A 24,369-nucleotide genomic window follows, 5' to 3' on the forward strand; every position below is an offset into this window, starting at 1 on the left:
TTGAACTGAATGAACATTGTTTTGAAAGAAGCCATCTGAGGAACAAAATGGGAAGCTGAAACCTGGTGTTCTGAAAGGCTGGCATCAGTGTTCCGCTAACAGCTGCTCAGTTTCCATAATGGGCCAGTGTGGGCTTGATCCGGCTGGGAAGGCTAATTACATGCGTTTGAAAAAAAAATGTCAGTCAGGAATAGGCGTTCCTGTTTAATTTTTAAGAAAAAGAGCATGCTGTAATCAGCCATCTTGAGGACATCTGTAATCCCTTCCTTCACTAGCTTTGTTGATCATTAGTGGCACACAGGATGAAGCTGTTTCCATGACTCCATGGTACTAATATGTCTGTGTTCCACCTGTATAGTGTGTTCATGATGACCCTGCCTCTGCTTATCCCAGAACAAGGTGGGCAAGCTGACATTTGAGGTTCTGAGGGTAGAACATGAGAAAATAAAATGGCCAATATCGATAATGATGTAGAACATCAGTAAGAAACATTTAACAAGGTAGCTGTTTGTTAGTACAGAACTTGAATATCGCTGAAAAAAGAGACATGTTGTTGAAGCTTTTACTCTTCCACACAATTGGACAGATTCACAAGAATACCAATTATAAAGGGAACAGTAATTTACACAGCATGAGAAAGACAGTGCTGATTGGTTTGCAAGTGCACCCTGGTAGAGGTGTTTGCGTGGAGAATGCACCAGGGAACAGTTAACTGCCAAGCTTTTGTTTAAATTCAAATCAGGCAGCTCCACCCTGATTAGTCAAGGCATTGCCATGGGAAAGAACCAGGGAATGGATGCCCCTAAGCTTTTGTTTAGTTGGAAAAGGTGCAATGTGTGGACATGTTCCTTCTGTCTGCAAAGGACAGGCCCCTGTGCATGTGAATATATGTAGCTTCTGGCATGTGTACATGAGCCACATTGTGAGCCCAACTGATAATCTTAAATTGGTTGTCAGTGTAATTCTTAACCATGCTAGAAGGTACGTATATTCACACACATGGCCCTGCCCTTTGTAGACAGAAGGAGTATGTCCATACATTGCATTTTTTCAACTAAACAAAAGCTTAAAGGACAGCCATTCACTGGTTCATTCCCCATGGCAATGCCGTGACCAATCAGAGTTGACCTGCCTGGTTTGAATAAACAAAAACTTGGCAGTTAACTGCTCCCTAGTCTTTTCTATATGGCAATGCCTCTACCAATCAGAGTCCACTTGCCAACCAATCAGCAGTCTCTTCTCATATAAATTTTTGTTCCCAACAAACCTGTCCTGATGGGGGGAATTTTCTGTGGTCGCCAGCGTCGGATGTGATCAGTGACATGAGCGGACAATATGGTGCGATCAGTTTCACGATGGCGTGAAACCAGTTTGCAACTGTCTACTCGGGCCGCCGATTGGCGAGCTGCGTTTCCTGCCATCAGACATCGGGAACCTCGTAATACATCAGCCTATAATTATCAGGACAGCCTGCCGGAATTATCCCCAACCCCACCCTCACTCCTGCTGGATAGTCCATCCAAGTTGATGGGAAAGCATGCCGACGTGTTTCACAACAGTACACAAAAAGCATGCACTTGGCAGTCTGCACTTTGAGGGGAACTCAGAGGTGGGTACATATGAGCGTTGGGCGACGCTTGCCAGGGTCGCCTGTTGGACTTCAAACTTGAAGGGCGTTGGGGGATAGGGGTTAAGGAGTGCCCAGCCATTGAATATAGTGCACTAGCATTCAGGATGGGGTAGGGTGGGTGAGGGAAGCGGCTATGCATTAAGGAAACCTGTATAAAGTGACCATTCCTCTGCAACTGAGACAGTTCAGGCACAGCCATATTGATGTTTTTGGAGTCGGGCTTCAAGCTTTTCTGCAATGCAGAGACATCAAAGTGCCACCAAGTACCCCAAAGCTTTTCAACCCCCTGCCTCAACCTTCCACCCCCAGCACAGACTACAAATTCATGAGCATTTTAGTGGACTGCAGAACAGTTGGATGACTACACACGTTGTAAAATCTCCTTGCTAAAGCTGACCATGGAGCAGTCAATGGTAGGGGCGCTCACAGCCCCTTGCAATGTAAGCATCCTGGTTTGGACCAGTCTCCCTCATGGTTCAAGCTAACAGTGCAGCCTTGCAGTGCGGGTTAGGAGAATGCCTGCGCCTGAGCTGAGAGCACAGCATGGAGTCCAATGGGCAAAGCTGCCACCAATCAGTCGGGTGGAGTGGGGCGGAGGTAGATGAGGTTTCGGGCAGCCATGCAACACATTAATCTCTGGCCATCCAAGTGGTGGCCAGCGCTCCCCAGGAAGTGTTAAGGGGCCTTCACATTTAACCAGGACAGGTCTTAGTACACCCATGTCAACCACGTGTCTCTCTCTCTTTCATCCTGCAGGAGGAGTACATCAGGATCATGGAGCCTGGTGAACTAGCTGTATACCTGATGGCCTACAGAGCATGAAGAAGACAGAGGAGAAAGTGACTGAGGCTCCTGCCTGTGCAGAGGTGGGAGCAGCAGCCTCAGGAAAAAGGAGCAGCTGGGGTCCTACACGCCACTGAAGAACCACAGCAAGTCATGTAGGGTCTATAGACGCTGCCTTTCATTCCTGTAGATGACTGAGAACCAATGTCGCCAAAGACTGAGTATGTTTAGGGAACTGGTCACCACATCTGCCAGCTACTGAAGATTTGGCGCCAAGGGAACACGGAGGGCATCCAGTGCCAGTGGCTGTGAAAGTGACCGCGGCGCTCAATTTCTACGCCAGTGGCTCCTTTCAGGGCTCCATAGGTGACCTCTTTGGGATCTCACAAGCCTCCGCCCACAAATGCATCCATGAGGTCACGGATGCCATCTTCACAAGGGCACACAACTTTGTGCATTTTACCTGGGACCAGGAGAGCCAGGATGCTAGAGCGATTAGATTCGCTCAGATCTCGGGTTTCCCACAGGCGCAGAGTGCGATTGACTGCACGCATGTGGTGCTTAGATCTCCATCACAACATGCGGTGAAGTACATCAACCACAAGGGGTTTCACTCGCTGAATGTGTAGCTGGTGTGCAACCACCAGAAATGCACCCTACAGGTGTGTGCATGGTTTCCAGGTAGTGTGCACAATTCCTACATCCTCAGTCGGTCACAGATCCTTGCTGTCTTCCAGGGTCCACAGAGGCTGCAGGGTTGGCTCCTCGGGGACAAGGGCTACCCACAGAGGCCGTGGCTGATGACACCCCTGCGGCAGTCTCAGATTGCAGCAGAGTGACGGTATATTGAGGCTCATGCTGCAACTCACAACTTGGTGGAGCAGACCATTGGGATGCTGACCATGCGGTTCCGGTGCCTGGGCCAGTCTGGTGGAGCCCTGTAATACAGTCTGCAGAGGGTGTCACGCATCGTCATCATCTGCTGCGCCCTTTACAACCTGGTGCTGCAAAGGGGATGAGTTGGCTGAGGAGGATCTGGAGGTCTCCTCCGATGAGGAGGATGTCGATGGTGGTGAGGGTGAGGAGGTCCTCTGAGGTGACAGTAAGGGGGATGAGGCCCTTGCACTGGCTGGACGAAGCTGGATGCGCTCGGGAGGCCCTCATTGCTGCTAGATTTGTGGAGGATGATGACAACATGCAGTGAGGACACTCCACAGATCTTCACAAAGCCTCTGTGAATTCCTGACTCCTGTCTGGCCAAGGGCAGCTCGCTTGCGCTCTGTGATCAGGGTCATGTCATAGAGACACACCATGGAACTTTAAAAGCATCTGATCCTTTGTCCACCTTCAGCACCTGACCCCTTCAGGAGCACAGTGTCACTGGTGCAGATGCTGAAGAAATGGGGGCCAGCCCCACCTTAAAGGTGCTGAGAGCACACAGAGAGAATGAGAGAACTCTGTGGTGCCTGCTCACCACATTCTGGCAGCAATGACCAGCACCGCTGAGGTGTAGGCATCAGGGAGTGTGGGGCTGGACCGTCACTTTGGTCTGAAGGCTGCACATAGCACAGGGAAAAGGCCCTGGACTGAGACACCTGCCTTTTATCTTGTGCGGAAAGGTTTCCCATCTGAGTAACAAGAACACTGCTCATCAGAACAAGGAGCCATAGGCAGGGAGACATTCTTAGGAGTTTATTGACAATAGTGAACAGTATGTACAAGTGATTAACACCCTTGCCTAGGTTGTGCAACCAATTTTCCTTAAGTGTCCTAACCCTGCCGCTACATTTTAGTGCTCCCCGGACATCCACAATGGGGGTGGAGGCAGCCTGCTGACTGTGACGCCCTGTCTGTGATGACTTTGGTGGACATCCTCTGGAGGGCCTGCTTTCAGGATCCTGCTGTGTGGCAGTGGCGCCCTCCTTGGTTTGTGGAGCTGGATTTGCTGGGGTCACGGGAAGAGGGGATTTGGATGGGACGGATACTCTCAGAATCACCTGGGAGGATGGCACTAGAGTGTGCACCTGCTGATCCTCCTCCCTATTGGTACTTGAGGGCCCAGTCCGACTCCTTGAGGAGAAGGGGTAGCTGGAGTGAGACCGAGCAGCCCAGCACCTCTCCCGCATACACACTGTTTGAGGCCAACTATGGCATCAGCGATGGAGTTGAGCCCGCGCAGCAGTGCAGGAGCAAAGTCCTGGACCAAGGTCTCTATGGCGGCTGCTATCCTACCAGTGTTGACCTCAGTGTGTTGGCATGCCGGCGCTGTCACCTCAGTCTGAACATGGACGGACTCCTCCATTGTGCCTTGCAATCTGAGGAGTGCAGTGGACATCCCTTCCCCCTTCCTGATATTCCCAAGCTTACCATTGCAGCTCCAGCAACCGTGACATGACCGAGTCCAGAGGCTCATCATCTGACTCGGACTCAGCAACGTTCTGGCCTCCAGCAGTCCTCCAAGTGCCGGGGACCTGCTGCTGTCTGCAGTGGATCAGGTAGTGCAATGTGCTCACCAGATTGTGATCCCGAAGCTACTCTAAAGCTAGGTCCCACCAAGATGTGTGACTCTGCGCTGGTGGAGGGTGTGGGTGAGTGCTGTGATGGGACTTCAGGGAGGGTGCCTTCAGATTCCACTTCAGAAGTTTCTTCAAGGCTTGATTGGAGGCCCTGGGTTATGGACTCCATCGGCAGTTTCCCAGATGCGCCTGCAGAAGCAAGGGGAGATAATTAGTGCACAGCAGTGGCCTGTGAAAGAGGACACATCACTCACAGCATGATTGTCTGATGGATGTTACACTGCTGAATCCTCACTTGGCAGAGCAGCGCTGACCTCACTGTCAGCACAGGACTGGTCCAGATCCTCGCTGGCCAGCTGGATGGCTCTGTTTGCAAAGTTTGAGAGTTCCTTGATTTCAGGCATTCCTCTACCAGTCTGCAACCTCTCCCACTTGTTGTGTGCCAGCTTGTCCTGCATGGATAGAGATGGAGAAAGTAAGCAGTACGCCTGGCAGGCCAGATGATAAGTAAGCCTGGCATGTGTGATTGGTGAGTGGGCCCCATGGATGGGATGAGGACAAAGATGGTGAGTGAGAGAGAGTGAATGGTGATGTCCCTTGAACTGGCAGTGAGTGAGGGCCCTGTGGATGTGTGATAGGTTTTGTGAGTGTGTGAGTTGAGAGTGATGAGAAGATTGACTTACCCTGGCGGAACGGAGGAGATCATTCATCCACTTGCGGCACTGGATGGCTGTCCTCCTTTGAAGTGCGTTGGTGCTGCCCACCGCTACCAGCGCCTCCCAAGCCGGATTAATGCTGTTGCTGCCCATCCTGCGGCCAGGGGGTAGAGGACATCCTGGCAGGACTCCACTGCATCCAAAAGGCATTTGAGGGATGCGTCGCTGAACTGGGGGACTGCAGTCTTTTTGCCTTTCAGGGCCATGTCTTCTTTGCAGCAGTGGTGGTCTGGAAGCCCTGAGAGATGTGTGTGCGGCTGGACGTTAAATATGGCACCCGGCGTGATGCAGCGGCGAGGTGAATGACGGCCGCTTGCCCTGGAAACGGCATGTTTCTCGATAGCGCATAAATAATCTGGTGGGTTTGAGATGAAACATCCTTTTACCCTCCCGTTATCGCACTTAGTGCAAATCTGGGAAAATTGCGCCTGATGAGTGCAAGACGAAAAGATCCGACAGCATGGCCTCTATTAGCAATATTTAACAAGGTGCCCAACAGAGTCATGGAAAAATATATTTTGCCAAAACAAGAACAAGTTAAACATTATTGAGACACTGTAAATGAACAAAGGCATAAAGGAAAAATTGAGGTGAGGGAAAGAGGTGAACATGAATTAAATGGACACAACATTGAGAAGGGAAAATATGAGGAGATTAGGAGAGTGTTGTCAGGTTTTATGTTGTCACATGAAGAGGTCTGGAAGCTTGGATAGTTGAACAATAACTCTGTACACATAACTATATACGTATGTTCAGGATACAGCCCTGACAGGGGCTATCTTCGTGCTGACTTCAACCAGACTCATTAGTACACTCTACTACTCCCATGAGACTCTCTACATCATAACATGGATGGTACTGTTTCCCCAGTCCCACATTAACCCTTAAAGCCCTGAACACCCTCAGACTACAGACAGAATTCCAAATCAATTAGGAAGGCAACGAGGAAATATGAACCTAAATTATCAAAGAACATAAAAAAAAGGTAAAATATTACACAGACAAATCAATAAATGAAAGGAAAGTCAGGCTGGGAATAGGGCCATGAGCAGATGAACAGGTTAAAATCACAGGCAGCTATAGCAAAGCGACAGAAACATTAAATAATTACTTTGCTTCAGTATTTACTAGGGCGGCAAATCTGGTGGGCATGGCATCAGAAGATGAGATCAGAAATGATATCAACATACTTAAAATCAAACAAGGAGAAATATTAAATAAATAAAATGAATAAGATGATAAAACTGCTGGTCCACACATTTCATCCATGCATTTTAAAATAATCTCAGGAAGAGATAGCAGAGGCACTATTATACATGTTTAATAATTCATTAGAAAAAACTGCAGTCCCAGAAAACTGGTGGAAAACTAAAGTGAGACCTATATTGAAAAAAGAATCTGGCACGTTTTTTTTAATTTCTTCTTGGAATGTTGGCAAGGCCAGCATTTAGTACCCTTGAGAAGGTGGTCTGACTTCTTGAATCGTTGCAGTGCATGTGGTGTAGGTACACCCACAGTGCTGTTAGGGAGTGAGTTCCAAGATTTTGATCCAGCGACAGTGAAGGAATGGCAATATATTTCTAAGTCAGGATGGTGCGTGGCTTGTAGGTGAATTTGTAACTGGTGGTATTCCCATACATCTGTTGCCCTTGTTCTTCTAGGTGGTAGAGGTGGCGGGTTTGGAAGGTAATGTTGAAGGAACCTTTGTCAGTTACTACAGTGCATCTTGTAGATGGTACACACTGTGCGTCGGTGGCAAAGGGAGTGAATATTTGCGGATGGGGTACCAATCAAGCGGCCTGCTTTGCCTTGAATGGTGTCAAATTTCTTGAGTGTTGTTGGGGCTATACTCATCCAGGAAAGTGGAGAGTATTCCATTACATTTCTGGCTTGTGCCTTGTAGAGAGTGGGCAGGTTTTGGAGAGTCAAGAGGCGAGTTACTTGCGGCAGAATTCCTAGCCCCTGCTCTTGTAACCACAGTATTTATATGGCTGGTTCAGTTAAGTTCCTGTTCAATGGTAATGCCCAGGATGTTGATAGTGGGGGATTTAGCAATGGTAATGCCATTGAGGGAGGCTGGTTAGATCCTCTCTTGTTGGAGATGGTCATTGCCTCACACTTGTGTGGTATGAATGTTACTTGCCTCTAATCAGCCCTAGCCTGAATGTTGTCCAGGTTTTCTTGTATGCAGGCACAGACTGCCTCAGTACTTGAGTTGTGAATGGTACTGAACATTATGCAATCATCCGTGATCATCCCCACTTTGACATTATATTAAAGATAAGGCATTGATGGTTCAGCTGAAGGCGTTTGGGCCTAGGAAGCTACCATGATGCCCTACTGCACTGATGTCCTTGGGCTGAGATGATTGGCCTCCAACCACCCAAACCATCTTCCTAGGTGTTAGGTTTGATTCCAACATGTGGAGAGATTTCCTCCTGATTCCTACTAACTTCAATTTTGCTAGAGCTCCTTCCCCAGACCAATCAGCTGAATACTGGCGGGGAAAAAAGATAATGGAATTCCTTCTAAAAAAGAAAATAGAAAAACATAAAAAAATCAATAAGTATACAAATGAATAGTCAACATGAATTCCAAAAGGGAAAGTCTTGTTTGACCAGCTTCCTTGAATCCTTTGAAGAGGTAACACAGAGAGTAGACAAAGGTACTGTAGTAGATGTAACTTAGAACCATAGAAAAGTTACAACACAGAAGGAAGCCATTCAGCCCATCTTGTCCACCTAATCTCATCTTTTCTAGATCTTCAAAAGGCCTTTGACAATTTGCCACATAGTAGACTAGTGAATAAGCTCCGAGGATGTGGAGGCCAGGACAAGCAGCAGAAAGGATAGTTAGCTGGCTTCAAGACAGAAAGCAGAGTGTAGGTGTAAAGGGTAGCTATTCAGAATGGCAGTAAGTGGAAAGTAGGGTCCGATAAAGAAGAGTAAAGAGACCACAGTTGTTTGCAATTTATATTAACAATTCAGGAGTCAGGAGACTCTGCAGATCTTTAAAAATGGCAGGATCTGATGTGGAAGTCCCGCCTCTATTTCTGACAAATCCCATTTTTGTCATTAGTAGATGGACTGTGACTCACCCACAAGAGAAATACAAACTCAGCAGAGCCATTTGAACTCAGTGCTGAGTTCTTACAGACCTTATCTTGGCTGTAGCAAGGGCCTTAACCTGCAATGTGGGGGTCATGAATTTATGGACTAGAGATAAAGGTTCTTGAAGGAAGGATAAGGTCTGTTTCATTATAATGATAAGTTTTTCAAACCTCCAGCTCTTTAAACCATAGAAAGAAAAACTGGTGGATGTTGTCAGTGATTTTTAAAAAGTCTGCTGGATTGCTTTGATTGACAGGTCAGCTGGTGTAGTATCCTGTTCATGCAGTATTTGTTGACATTTCCCTGAAGGCTATTTCATTGTCATTTTGCAAGCTTGGCTGAATTTCCAAAGCTGCAATTAATTTAGCAGGAGGCTCTGAGTTCATAATTTGATTGACAGCTTAAGGAGTATTAAAGGATTAGCCATTTTTGATGTGGTGCCTAAATAGAAATTTGTTTCTATAAGAGATTAACCACTTGAGATTTAAAAGGTTGAATGAGCTTCATGAATGGGAGCTTTTTTCACTATCAAGTGCGCAAAGTGAGAGTGCTCTCATATTTTTGAAGTTTATTTCATTTTATCTGCACAAGGCCCCTGAGGTCTGCCCATGGTGGATACGGGGTGAGTTGGCATGGGGGTGGGTAGGGGGCATGAGTCGATGTTGAGTTGACATGGAGGATATGGAGGAGGCATGGGGAATGGATGGGGGTGTAAGGTGGTGCGAGGGGTGAGGACTAGAAGGCCTAACTGCTTTCACTACACCCGGGACGAGGTCACGGAAAACTAACATGGCCTCTTCTTCTGGGGCCAACAGGACCAACTCTATCCTGCAGCTATCACCCCCCCTTCACCCCACTCCCCTGCTCCCCGAGTTAAAATTGTGTGTGGTTGGGCGCTTTAAACTGAAGCGGGTCTGCTGAGTATTTCCTGACCTGAGCTACTTGGTTTGGTAGCAAAAATCCAGCTCATAATCTATACTCATGGGCAAAGAATTACCATTGCGACAAGGTACCAGAGGTTCACCAGTGGCCTGAAAACTATATCCTTTCAGAATAGGAGAGAAAAACACACGGAAGTTAGAACCCTTTCAGCTGGATCGTGTGGGAGGATAGTGAGGTGGGCACCCAGAGTGCCTGCACTCCATCAAGGAGTATGTTTCTTTAAAAAAGAGGTTCACAAAATTAAAAAACAGAATGCTGGAAATACTCAGCAGGTCTGGCAGCATCTGTGGGGAGAGAAGGGTGTGGTTAGCTCAGTTGGCTAGGTGACTAGCTTATGGTTCAGAATGACGGCAGCAGCTCGGGTTTGATTCCTGGTCTGTCTGAGGTAGATTTGGGACCTGCCTCCTCACCCTGTCCCTGAGGGCAGAAGGCAATGGCAAACCATCAGTGACGAAAACGGCTCGGCAATGAAGCATCAGCAGACAATGAGCCAAGGACCTGCCTTTGGGCAGAGCACTCGTGAATGAATGAAAGAAAGGTTTAACAATTTAACTAAGCAAGAACAGAGGCAGTGGCACCGGCTGGGGTGGGGAAGAGAGAGCAAAGCTCTGTGATTGGGTGGAAAATAGAAAAGATTTAATGACAGAAGCATTAACGATGGACAGTAAAAGGAGCTGATAATGGGACAAGTAAAGAAACAAAAGATGAGTCTAAAGATGGCATAAATGGTGAGAGCAGAGTCTGAAGGAATGGGAGCAGAGTTATGATCGATAACTGTTGAACTCGATGTTGAACCTGGAAGGTTATAAAGTGCCTAACTGAAAGATGAAGCACTGTTCCTTGAGCTTCATTGGAACAGTGTTGGAGGACAAGAACAGGAGGGCCAGTCGCTAGTACGCTGCTATCTGATAACATCTCTAGGATCATACTTTGACAGGCGCCTGTGTGTCTCCAATTCCTCTCCAGGAATGTCAAAGCCCAGATTAGAACGTCCTTGTAACCTCCTCATTCCAATCCATTTTCCAAAGATGCTTGTGGAAAAATAAAGCACAGTTTGGACAAATCATTGCCTGGGGAGCAATAAGCAGTCTGTAGTGGTGATGATACTGCAGACATTTATGTTTGCTATGCAATCATTTTGTTGTTAAGCTTGTGGGGTAATTAAAGTCAAACTGCGAGCTGAAAGTGACTTTTTTTAACCTCGTACTTATCCACTGTGTACAAAAATTGAAAGGTTAAAAAAGACATAAAAGTAAAGTACTGTGGATGTTGGAAATCTAAAATAAATCAGGAAATGCTGGAAAAACTCAGCAGGTCTGACAGCATCTGTGGAGAGAGAAACAGAGTTAACGTTTCGAGTCCGTATGACTACTTCAGAGCTGAAGAAGAGTCGTCATATGGGCTCAACGTTAACTCTGTTTCTCTCTCCACAGATGCTGTCAGACCTGCTGAGTTTTTCCAGCATTTCCTGTTTTTATTATTACTCTTTCTTAACCATAAATAAATAATATTGGCTGAGGGTTTAGGGGTTGGGGAAGGGAGAGTTGCTGTGGGGCTGCAGCTTGGAGAGCTGCTGGTCTGGCCTAGTGACTGAAGCACTGTCCACTTCAGCACTACGCCACATACATGACATGTTCCCAGGTTCGATCGGCAGCCTTTACTGAGTTAACTGGGTTGAACCAAGGCAACGGCAGGCGACGTAGTAATTGGCTGAAATATCACTGAGTTAGGGACACAGGAAAAGCAGCCAATGCTCCTCACTATTAACCTGCGCACGTGTGAGCTCACTGAGTGAAATCAGCACTGTAATGCCTCCCATTATCAAAAAACTTATCACACTTGCTTTCTCTGGCCCACGAGTTCTCTTAGACAAAATATCAGAAGATAGATTACATTTGTACCCCAGAAAGGGTTTAGTCTCTCCAGTTTGAGGGTTCAAGCCTGACGCCAGAGACGCAAATGGAAAAATCTAGAATGAGATTGTGTCAGTGTATCAAATATAAAGGATTAAAGGGGGAAGAAAAGAAAGAATATTGTACATGATTGTGAGGGGCAGGGGGCCAGGGGCACAGGTATGGTGCAATAAAGAATTTGTAGAAATTCCCCCAGTCGACCCACCTTGGATATCTGATACAAAGATTCCACCCTCACCACCAACTCCATTGACTGCCAGAGAACTCACTTCCATTTCCTCCTTCCCGTGAGACAGTCTGTTCATCTCCTCACTCGATAACAGCCATTAGATGGATTCTGACTTACAAAGCTGATGTTTGGGGTTAATTCAGGCTCTAGAGGGCTGGGAATTGAGACCGATGAAAAGAAATGTTAATCCTTTATAGTTGATGTGTTGTTACTATCTCAGGCTGGATTTTTGTGTTCAAGTCTCGACAGTCAGGTTAAACGCTCAAACATGTGACACAGAGGCGACAGAGCTATCAACTGGGCCGCAGCTGATGATAGCAAGAAGCTAAGGAAGAAGAGTTACCCCATTTACATCGACAAGGTGATGAAGCAAGTTCACTCTGACACTGGTATCTCCACCAAGGCCATGAGCATCAACTCCTTCATGGACTATGTTTTTGAGGGCATTGCGGTCGAGGCTCCTGTGTGCCCAAGCACAACAAGTGCCACACTGTCCTCTCCAGGGACATCAGATGGCTGGGCATCTGTTGCTGCCTGGGCTAGGTGGCCGAGGGAACTGTGTTGGAGGGCCAAACACCATGAGTAAGAACGCCAGCTCCAGATAAAACTCCACAATGTACTGGGGGCAGAAAAAACAATCCATAAAACTGGTGTCCGCTGTTAAAGAGAACATACTGTATTTAACTGAAATGAGAATGTTTTTCTAAGATGTCACAGGCGTAGTGGATGTGGTATATGCAGTTGATTTATACTTGGATTCCAGAAAACTTTTGGCAATGTTCCACACCAATGGTTCACAATAAAATAGGGCGTTACAGGTGGGGGAATTAAAATGTGGTGCTGGATGGACATTTTGTTCTGAAAAAAGGAAAGCTGCCTCGGATAAGTTTCAGGATTTAAAATGGCACGAGCACTGGAATTGAAACCTCTGAGGTCACTGTTGACACCAAAACAGGAGGCAGACTAAAAGCAACTCTAGTCAAATGAAGTATTCCACCAGTCAGTCTGTGTCACTGCTGTTATCTCTGATTCTATGACTGAGCGCACACTCCGCCCAGGTCTATACAGAAAAGGATAGAAGTGCTTACTCTATCCCAGCAAATCTTCCACCTCGGTTATCACTTACGTAACCAGGATCCACTTGAGTGCTTGAATCCGAGATTTCTTCGTACTGACTAAACCCAACACAGAAGCACATTCATCACCGTGGATACCTGGCCCACCTCGAAATATTACAGGAATTACTTGAATGTTAACAAGTGCGATTGCATTAGTCTGCTGTATTGCTGGCGGTGAAATATTGTGTGTTGGGATGGTAAATCCTGGGGCACCTCCCCACATGTCAGGCTTAAACGTCTATGCAAGGCTGTTCACCCAGATAGAGTGGGAAAAAAATTAAGGGGAATTTCTTCAGCTGCTCTTGCACAATTTCCAGGAGCAACTCTTCATAAGGCATTGCTAGAATAATGGGAACAATGTTTTTCAGCCAAGAAAAGCAAGGGAAATTTGAATAATTATTTTCCTGGGTTGAGGATATAGAAGAAATGAAGTGGGCCTGAGAAGGAACAGATACCTTCTGACCTTGAACCGAGGTCAGCAGCACTTTAACAGGTTTTATAAATTTTAAGTATATCACTGGTGGCTATAAAAGCAACACCCTGCTATCTTTTATACTGGAGCTGGGTGTAATGAGGTGCCCCATAAGCCCGAGACGGGCTTCAAAACAGTACATCAAGCAACAATGACAAAGTGCATTTATATAGCACCTTTAATATTTAAAAATGCTCCAAGGCTCTTTACAGGAGCCAATTATCAAACAAAATTTGACACCGAGCCACACAAGGAAATATCAAGGTAGATGACCAAAAGCTTGATCAACAAGGTAGCTTTTAAGGGATTTCTTAAAGGAGGAGAGCGCAAGAGAGAGAGAGAGGTTTAGGGTGGATTTTGAGAGTTCAGGGTCCAGGCAGGTGAACACACCCTTGCTAATCGTGCAGCAATGAAAATCAGAGATGCATTAAAAGCTAGAATTGAAGGAGCGCAGAGATCTCAGTGTGTGGTAAGGCTGGAAGATATTACAGAGATAGATTGGGGCAAGGTTATGTTGAATTTTGAAATCAAGAATGAGAATTTTGAGCAGCTCCTTGACACTGATCCAGGGACAAGTTAAAAGAGAATAAAATTAGCCTGTCTCTGATGAGGAGCAGCATTCAATCACAAACTTCAAGAGATAATTCTTTTATTAAAAAAAGCACTCCCTAAAATAAAAAAATGCTATTCTACAAATAAAGCAGTGGTTAATGAGTTAATCATTTGTAAAAAAGAGTTGAGATTATAACGAAAGGGTCAAGGTTCACTTGCCCTGAACACCTGACCTTGCATGTCACTAATTGGTTCCAAATTAGTCCTCATAGAATCTTACAGCGCAGAGGAGATTATTTGGGCCATCGTGCCCGTGCTTGCTGTTTGAAAGACCTTTCTTCCTCGGAACTAGAGGTAAAGTCATATTGGACCCAAAATTCATATTCCTCTGAAGAAGAGTCATATTGCATTCGAAACTCTTCACAGATGCTGTCAGACTTGCTGAGTTTTTCCAGTGTATTCTGTTTTTATTTCTGACCTCCGGCACCCACATTATTTTGCTTTCCAAATAGTAATACAAATTGGGGTTAGCTATCTTGGACTGTGAGTTCAAGTCACTGTAGTCTCTGGGTGGAATTTTCCCAAATTTTCACTAAGTGCGGTAGCGGGCGAGTAAAATGACATTTTACCTGCAGGCTGCAATAGCGGGTTCTCACGCCGTATCATCCCGAACCCGCCTCATTATTTATGTACTCCTGGGAAATACGCTGTTTCCATGGCGATCAGGCTATCATTTGTCCACCTGTCATCACGCGAGGCGCATGTTTAAAGTCCAGCCACAAGCACAAATCTCAGTGCTTCCAGCTCACCGCCACTGCACAGATGACATGGCCCTGAAACTGAAGAAGACTGCAGCCCCAATGTTCATCAACACGTCTCTCGAGCAACGACTGGATGCCTTAGAGGCCCTCCAGGATGTCCTCTCCCCCCATTCTGGCCGTAGGATGGACAGCAACAGCACTAACCTGGCTTGGAAGGCGGTGGCAGTGGTGATCAGTGCCAATGCCCTGCAAAAGAGGACAGTCACCCAGTGCTGCAAGAGGATGAATGATCTCCTTCGTTCCGCCAGAGTAAGTCACTCATCTCATCATTCGACTCTCACAAATGTCCACAGGGCCCACACTCACTGCCAGTTCAAGGGACATCACCATTCACTCTCTCACACTCATCGTCATTGTCCTCATCCTGTACATGGGACCTCTCAATACCAACACATGTTCTGTTGAAGGGTCATGAGGACTCGAAACGTCAACTCTTTTCTCCGCCGACGCTGCCAGACCTGCTGAGTTTTTCCAGGTAATTCTGTTTTTGTTTTGGATTTCCAGTATCTGCAGTTTTTTGTTTTTGTATGCTTGTCATCTGGCCTGGCAGGTGTCCTGCTTACACTTTCTCCATCTCTATTCATGCAGGACAAGCTGGCACACAACAACAGGGAGAGGTCACAGACTGGGAGAGGTCACAGACTGGTGGAGGAATGCCCGAAATCAAGGCCCTCATGGGCTTTGAAAACAGAGCCATCCAGCTGGCCAGCAAGGATCTGGACCGGTCCTGTGCTGACGGTGAGGTCTGCGCTGCTCAACCAAGTGAGGATCCAGCAGTGCAACATCCATCAGACAACCATGCTGTGAGTGATGTGTCCTGTTTCACAGGCCACTGCCATGCACTAGTTATCTCCCCTTGCTTCCGCAGGCACATCTGGGAAACAGCCGACAGAGTGCGTGAGCTAGGGCCTCCAATCAAGCTCTGAAGAAACCTCTGAAGAGGAATCTGAAGGCACCCCCCCATGAAGTCCCGTCACAGGGCTCACCCACACCCTCCACCCTGAATGCTTGTGTGCTATATTCAACGACAAGGTTGCACCTGCCTCCTGCTCACCTCACCCTCAAAAGTTGCCTCAGAGGCAGGGCTGCACTTGCCCGCTGATTCCCCCCCCCCCACTTCCTCCCCGACCCCCAGTTGGGCAGGGTGGTACTTAACCCAACCCTCCCGGCGCCCCTGAAGCCCCCAAAGCAACAGGTGACCCTGGCGAGCTCTGCAGAATGTTGCTGTTCACTCACTTCCAGTTCACCCAAAGTGCAGGCCTCCAAGCGAACATCACCTCTGTGCTGTTGTGAAACATGTCGGCGTGCTTTCCCACAGACGTGGACGAACGATCCAGCGGGGGTGCAACAGCTTAGTGGAATGGCCTGATAATGATATGCTGATGTATGACAATGAGGGCGGAGCGGACAATCGCGACCTGCCTTCCCGCCATTGTGAAACTGGTCACGCCATATTGTCTGCTCATGCCACGTATCACACCCGCTGCCAGCGGGCATGGAAAATTCCGTTGCCTTGTATCTTTGAAAAGTCTGTTTTTGAAAGTTCAATTCCGGTTTCCATCTGGTGGATTAAAAATCATTATCTGGCATAAAGCACGTCTTCATGACAACGAATAAAACACACTTTTCTTGAGAAAAATGGGTGCATCGTTTCGCAGATCCCAGAATCCGATGTGATATTTTGTTGCTGATCCTTAATGCCTTAGTAAAGGCCACTTTTAACAGTTTTCAACACTTGCAAACTACAGGCTATGTTATGTATTTAGAAGTATGGAGGCAGCTGATTTTCTCATACTTGTTCCATACTAGTTGTTCAGATATACCATCACCACAGGATATCAATAAATAATTATTTAGGTCCAACATAGGAACTCACTAAATTCATTAAAATGAATAAAGGACTCCCACTTGCTAATTAACAGTGGGGGAAGCTGTTGCAAACAGCTGTTCTCCATGCATATTTTATGTTACAATTAGGAAAAGCAGCTATGCCTTCATTTTAATTATGTAAAAGTAAACATTTCAGGATAAATCTGCATGACTGTCTACAATTAGTGTAGAAAGTGCAACACTTAACCGTATGTTTGCATGAATCTGTTATATATAGATGGCAAAATTAAACTTTGAGAATGACATGCTTGCTTGCACTTCATTTCAATTTTATTGTAGCCCAACTTGCCTTTAAATATTTTTTTATTTGCTTCTTAGTTGCTGTGTTTGTGTTTGTATGGTACTTAGGTGAGGTGGTGGTGTTGTGGTATGGTGGAATTTAAATTCAATAAAAAGCTGGAATGGAAAGTCTGATGATGGCCATCAATCAATTGTTAAAACCACCTGATTCACTAATGCCCCTTAGGTGAGGAAATCTGCCATCCATACCTGGTCTGGCTTGTGTCTCTATATCCACAAAAGTGTGGGATGACTTTGAAATGGCCTAGGGATGAGCAATAAATGCTGACTTTGCCTATGATGCCCACATTCCAAGTAAAAAAAAACTATAATCCTCTTGCTGTGTGTTTACATTTGCTGTTTTTCCAGTAATAGGAAATATTTTGCATTTAAACTGAAAGAAGTTCAATTGTTACTATTTGTTGGGGAAACCACATCTGCAGTACCATGTGTACAGTATTAGTCTCCTTATTTAAGAAAGGGTATGAATTCTTTAGAAGCAATTCAGAGAAAGTTCACTCGATTGATTCCTGGGATGGGGTTGGGGGTAGTTATCTTAGGAAAGGTTGGGCAGGTTGGGCCTGTATCCATTGGAGTTTAGAAGAATGAGAGGTGATCTTAGTGAAACATGTAAGATCCTGAGGGGGCTTGACAGGGTGGATGATGAAAAGATGTTTCCCCTTGTGGGAGAGACTAGAACTAGGGGACACGGTTTAAAAATAGCCAGTGAGAAAGGAATACGGGAAAGGCACATGAGGTTTTCAATCCTCATCAGCATTGAATTTGCAAAACCCATCAATACAGTACATTTAAATTTAATGAACCTGGAGCTGTTCATTGGATTGGCTTGGGCCCCTGGTTTGCATATTGTTGTTGGTGCTCCTGGTTATGTGCCATGGTCTGAATAGCGAGGAGAATGTATTCTTGCCTTTAAGCTGTTTTCCATCCTCAGGATGTGGGCATCGCTGGCTAGGCCAGCATTTGTTTGCCAATCCCGAACTTCCCTTGAGACATGGCGGTAAGTTGCCTTCTTGAACGATTGGAATCTGTGTAGTGTAGGTACAGCCACAGCGCTGTTAGGGGGAGTTCCGAGATTTTGATCCAGCAACAATGAAGGAACAGTGATTACAGTTCCGGGTCAGGATGTTGAGTGATGTGCAGGGGAACTTACAGGTGGTGGTGGTGCTCTCTTTTCTTTCTAGAAGGTGCAGATCATGGGTTTGGGAAATGCTGTCGAACAGCAGCCCCTGGAGATGAATCTTCTACTTGGACAATCCGGGAGAGAATTTCCTATAGAATAACTCCAAAAAATTAGCATGAAATTTAGCATGAATCCGAAAATGCTAACTTTGCTTTCAAGTCCAGCGTAGTGGGTTTTGAGGCTGAGGACTCCCTCATGGCTTCTCCACTCTGCTATTGCAACTTTGACTGGAACCCCTTTCATGCTGAGAAAACAAAGAACCTGCATTACTAAAGCACCTTTCATGATCTTAGGCTGTTGCAAAGCATTTTACAGCAAATGAAGAAACTTTTGAAATGTAGTCACTGTTATGATGTAGGAAAAGCGGCAGCTAATTTATACACAGCAAACTCCTACAAACACCAATGAGATAAGGACCAAATAATCTGATTTAGATGTTAGGTGAAGGATAAATGTTGACCAGGACACCAGAAACAACTTCTTCAAATAGTGCCACGGTGTCTTTTACATTCATCTGACAGAGCAAATGGGGCCTTTGTTTCATATCTTAACCGAAAGATGGCACCTCTGATTGTGTAGCGCTCCCTCAGTAATATACTCAAAGTGTCAACCCACACCAGAAACTGAAGATGCTAGATTGGGCTAGAACCCATAACCTTCTGACTCAAGTAGTAAACTGAACTATGGATGCTGCCTATTCACAGTGATGGGACAGGAAAGGGGAGAGGGGGGGAACCTTGAAGAAATTCCCAGTATACACCAACATTTAGGTATAGGTTAAGTAGGTGATTGAAGAGGGGTGGGGGCGTGGCTGTGAAAGGGATATTGGACATGGTGGGGTGGGATGGGGTGGGGTGCAAATGGGTTCAGGACTGCTGATCATGTGGATGATGCAATGGACTGGTTAGGCCAAACATCCTGCCCTGTTTTAACATTTGTAATTGCTACCTCCCCGTCATTTATCTGGAATGAGTAGAAAGACTCATGCCACATGAAACAAGTTCCTCTCCTTTTTCAGATAGGTATATTTCTACCCACTGCTCTCTGTCCATTGAACATACCATGATTAACTGTGAATTTCTTAGTAAATCTGACTTTCATGTTTGACTGCAAGTTTAATATTTGACCTGATTTACTTGCAGCTAATTTCATTTCAACCCTTGGATCAAAAATTAAAGAAGAAATAAAAGCTTGAAAATTTTAGGAGAGCGCCCACAGAAATTCCCAGCAGGCTCTAGAGCTTTAGCTATCAGGCCTGCTGGACCAGATTATCCATTCCCCAAAGTTGCTTGTATGAACACAGTTGTAGCTGATTTTAAAAGAGTTGACTGAAGAATTGTATTTTTTTTGTTTTGGAACCAGAAAGTTTTTGCCTTTCTGGTGAAGAAGGTCAAGGATGGCAACCCTGGGCACGGAGAGTTTCAGGAGTGGCACTCCGACCCAGACACCAGAGGGGAATGTGGTGATGAACTTCAGCTTTGATGGCTACCCACTAGAGGAGGAAGAGCCACAGAATAAAGGGCGGCAGAGACAGGACAGTGGGATGTCCATAATCAATGAACCAGGTGATACCCGTTCTGTGTGTGTGATCACGTATACACTGTTTTTATTTATTCTTGGGATGTGGGTGTCACTGGCAAGACCAATATTTATTGTCTGTCCCTGTTGTTTTCAAGAAGATGGTGAGCCACCTTCTTACTCTCCAGAAGGGCATTAGTGAACTAGATGTGTTTTTACAATAATCCAGTAGTTTCATGATTATTAATAAGACTAGCATTTTATTCCAGATTTTTTATTAAATTTAAATTTCTCCCAACTGCCATGGTGGGATGCTTTTTATGTGTTTGACCATGAAGATACAAAATAATTGTTCAAAATCTCTGCCATTTTCTTGTTTCCCATTATTAATTCCTCATTCTCACCCTCTAAGGGATCAACACTCATTTTAGCTACTCTCTTTTTATATACTCGTAGAAGCTTTTGCTCTGTCTTTTTATGTTTCTTGCTAGTTTTGTCTTGTAATTTAATTTCTCCCTCTTCGTTTTTTTGTCATCCTTTGCTATTTGTCAATTTTTTCCAATCTTCTGGACCACCACTAATCTTTGCAACATTATATGTCCTTTTTTTTCAATTTGATACCATCCTTAACTTCCTTAGTTAGCCAGGGATGGTGCATCCTTCTCATAGAGTCTTTCTTTCTCAATGGAATATATTTTTGTGTCAGTTATGAAATATCACCTTAAGTATCTGCCACTGCATCTCTACAGTCTCACCTTTTAACTTATTTTCCCATTCTACTTTAGCTAACTCTGTCTTCATACCTTTGTCATTGCTTTTGTTTAAGTTTAAGACTTCAATTTCGGATACACATTACTCACCCTCAAACTGAATGTGAAATGCTATATTGTTATGATTACTCTTACCTTGGGGATTCTTTACCATGAGGTCATTAATTAATCCTGTTTCATTACACACTATTCATTTTCTTGTATTCTCTGCCCGAAGGCAGGTCCCTAGCAATTATTCACCAAACCACAGTAAAATGCTGTGATTTTTGCTATGGGTAGGGTGAGAAGGCAGGTCCTGAATCTACCACAGCCAGAACGGGGATCAAACCCCGTGCTATTGGTACTAATCTGATCCACACAGTAGCTGCCTGGCTAACTGAGTTAACTGCCTTCCCCCCACCACCCTCCTCCTACCCCCATGACACATTATCAGGTTGAAAACCTGTTCCCTGGTTGTTTCAGAGCCTATTTTTCTGAGGAACCATCTCAAATACACTTTATGAACTCATTCTTCGGGTTACCTTTGCCAATTTGATTCATCCCCCACTATTTAAATTAAATTAAAATCAGAGCTAGGCCAGTCAAGACAAAATTAGGAAACAATTTTTCACACAGAAGAGAGTAGAAATCTGAAACTCTTTTCCCTAAAAGGTTGTGGATACCAGGACAATTGGAACTTTCAAGACTGAAACAGATAGGATTTTGTGAGGGAAGGGTATATAGGGATATAGAACAATGGTGGGTAAATGGAATTGAGGTACAGATCAGCCCCACTATTATTGCAGTACCTTTTTTACATGCCCCATAATTTCTTGACTTATACACTGCCCTAGAGTGTCTGGGGATGGGGGGCTATGACTACTCCTACACTACTGTGTTCTTGCCTTTGTTTTTCTATATCTCCACTCAAACTGATTCTACATCTTTATCCTCTGAACCAAGATCATTTCTCACTACTGTACTGGTCTCATCATTTCTTAACACAGCCACCCCGCTTCCTTTTCCTTTCTTCCTGTCCTTCCGAAATACCAAATACCCTTGAATATTCGGGTCCAATCTATGGTCACTTTGTAATCATGCCTCTGTATTGGCCATCATATCATACTCACTAATTTCTATTTGTACAATCAATTAATCTACCTTGTTATGAATGCTGCATATAGATAAAGAGTCTTTAACTCTGTCTTTTAACCTTTTTCCCTAATCTGACCATATTTGCTGGTGCAGTAATATGTTTGTACACTCTGTCCTTTCCTGTCATTACCCATATTGCTACCCTGCATTATTACCTTGTCCCTTCTCTTTAGCTTTACAGATCTGGACTCATGTGAGCCCTTCCCCGCACCCTCCACCCATTATTTAGTTTAAAGTCTTGCTAAGCTCTAATTACATAAACTTCATTTTACAAGAACAGGTGTAGGCCATTCAGCCCCTTCAATTATAACATGGCTGATCTGTACCTCAATTCCATTTACCCACCATTGTTCTATATCCCTATATACCCTTCCCTCACAAAATCCTATCTGTTTCAGTCTTGAAAGTTCCAATTGTCCTGGTATCCACAACCTTTTAGGGAAAAGAGTTTCAGATTTCTACTCTCTTCTGTGTGAAAAATTGTTTCCTAATTTTGTCTTGACTGGCCTAGCTCTGATTTTAAGATTATGTTCTCCCAGCAAAGAAAATAATTTCTCTCTACCTACACTATCAAATCCTTTTAAACACCTCAATCAAATCACTCCTCCATCTTCTACAATCTAGGGAATACAAGCCAATTAATGCATCTCATTTGGAACCCATATTTACAATCTTATAGATCTTCCTGTCTTGGCCTTGCCACGCTCCATTGGTTCTTCTTCCCCCAATGGATTATCCTCAAAATCCTTATTTACATTTTCAAATCTCTCCGTGGCCTCTCTCCATCCTCTAGCCCAATCACCCTTTCCTTTTCAGACTCTGGTCTGGTCTCCACACCTCTCCCCACTGCTCCATTACCAAGAGCAATGCATTCAGCTTAACCTCTCCACCTTTCCCCTCACCTGAAAGCGCTTTGTCACAATCCACTTAGTGATCACATCTTCCATTTTCACTATTTCTGATGTCCTGTGGAGCACTTGGGTATCTCATTGTGTGTACGGTGCTGATGGATAAGCCCTTTACCCTTTTTAACAAATTCGAAAAGCTGGAGACTGTAATATGTTTGATAATTCACTTCATTTATTACCACCAAATATTAATCAACAGAACCTTCCAAACCCGTGACCTCTTGAAAGACAAGGGCAGCAGATGCAAGGGAACACCACCCACCTGGAGGTTCCCCTCCAAGCCACTTACCATCCCAATCTGTAAATATATCATCGTTCCTTCACTGTCACTGGGTCAAAATCCTGGAACTCCCTTCCTAACAGCATTGTGGGTGTACCTACACCACATAGACTGCAGCAATTCAAGAAGGCGGCTCACCACCATCTTCTCAAGGAATGCTGGCCTATCCAGCAATATCCACACCCCATGGGAAAATAAATTTAAAAAAAAATCTTAAACACCCAGAGCAGCACACCTCAGCTTACATCTAACTGCCAAGTGCATAGACTTAATGAGGAACTATAAAAATGACTTCTCCGAGCCTTTTCTTGAATGTAGCAAGAAGGTCTTTCTTTATGATTTAAACATTATGTTATTTCTTCCACCATATTTTTATGGTTTGCATCCTGCAATACAACATTGTCTGGTGTTTTATGACTACCCAATTATTCAAACAGATTGCCAAACAGCTGAAGGCCTCATGCCTTTTCACACCATATTGCTGCTTCCTATCACTGCTTTTCCCGACCTGTAGCTTTACTTTATTGTCTAAACTTATGTTGTATAGCAACATATTACACCCTTTTATTTTGAAGCACTGTTTTTTCTTTTACAATGTCCCTTGCTATGATGAAAAGCCAGTGTTTTAAAGGTGTTTTAATGTTAACAACCATTTCAGCTCAGTACTTCCACGTGCCTGTCTTTACAGTGGCTGGAAGTTTACAGCCCACGTTACGATTTGAAATGCAGCGACACGCTCTAAACTCCATTGACCTCAGCGGGAACGTAAAATCCCACCCAACGTCCTTGATCCTAAAATTCATGCTCCTTCAAAATTCTCATGACTGACCTGAGAGGCAGGCTTCTCAAGAACACAATTTAAAACAATTTAAAGCGTTACTGCTGTTCTGTGTTTGATGAGAAATATAAGTAGCATAAAAACATATCAATATTCTTGCAAGCTTCATAGCAGGATAAGCCGAATCCGCCATCCTGTCCTCCAATTTGGGGGGGCGGGGGAGGGGTGGAGAGGGGGTCACTGTGTGTTTCTTTTCACCTGCTGGGTCCAGCTGCTGACCCAGGAAGTCCCTTGACTCAACACAAATCAGGGATCAATCCTAGGACCTGCTAATCTGGATGGCTGTTGTCACACCACATGGTGCATTTACCTACAAAGCCACCAGCACATCAAGGCACAGGATGATATTATAGGAACATTTTCCCCTTCCACCAGGTGGTAGTCATGGTGCAGCCTGGTCTAGATATTAATGAAATGTTCCTTCTATAAAACTTTGCCACTCTACCTAAAGGGCACCCTCAGAAAGGAGCCCAGCAGCTTCACTGTGATCGTCCCATTCAGCACATTCAAGCCTTCACTTCTTGCTGAACTATCTGAATTATTGATGTGAGTCACTGCTGTCAAGAGAGTGGAGATTCCTTTTGTTGCCCATTTGTTTGATGGACATAAGCCCTGGTGCTCCAGCAGTGAAGCGTCTGAGACCTCTCTCAGCAGTCAGTCAATAACACCACATTAGTCCATTAGACCTGGGCAGAAAGGTTGGAATCTACTTCTAAAGAAAATCCATCAGCACTATTTATATGTGCGTG

At 45.0% G+C, this 24,369-nt stretch overlaps 1 protein-coding gene across 1 annotated transcript in view; it reads left to right on the forward strand.

Moving 5' to 3' along the window:
• Nucleotides 1-24,369, forward strand: part of slc29a4a (solute carrier family 29 member 4a) — a 141,999-nt gene that overhangs the window by 60,550 nt on the left and 57,080 nt on the right. The window contains exon 2 of the mRNA XM_041206883.1: nucleotides 19,535-19,737. Coding sequence (XP_041062817.1) covers nucleotides 19,569-19,737 — 169 coding nt within the window. The 5' untranslated portion in view covers nucleotides 19,535-19,568. The remainder of the gene's footprint in view (nucleotides 1-19,534; nucleotides 19,738-24,369) is intronic.

Source organism: Carcharodon carcharias, chromosome 15 (assembly GCF_017639515.1).
Source record: "Carcharodon carcharias isolate sCarCar2 chromosome 15, sCarCar2.pri, whole genome shotgun sequence".
Taxonomy (NCBI): Eukaryota; Metazoa; Chordata; class Chondrichthyes; order Lamniformes; family Lamnidae; genus Carcharodon; species Carcharodon carcharias.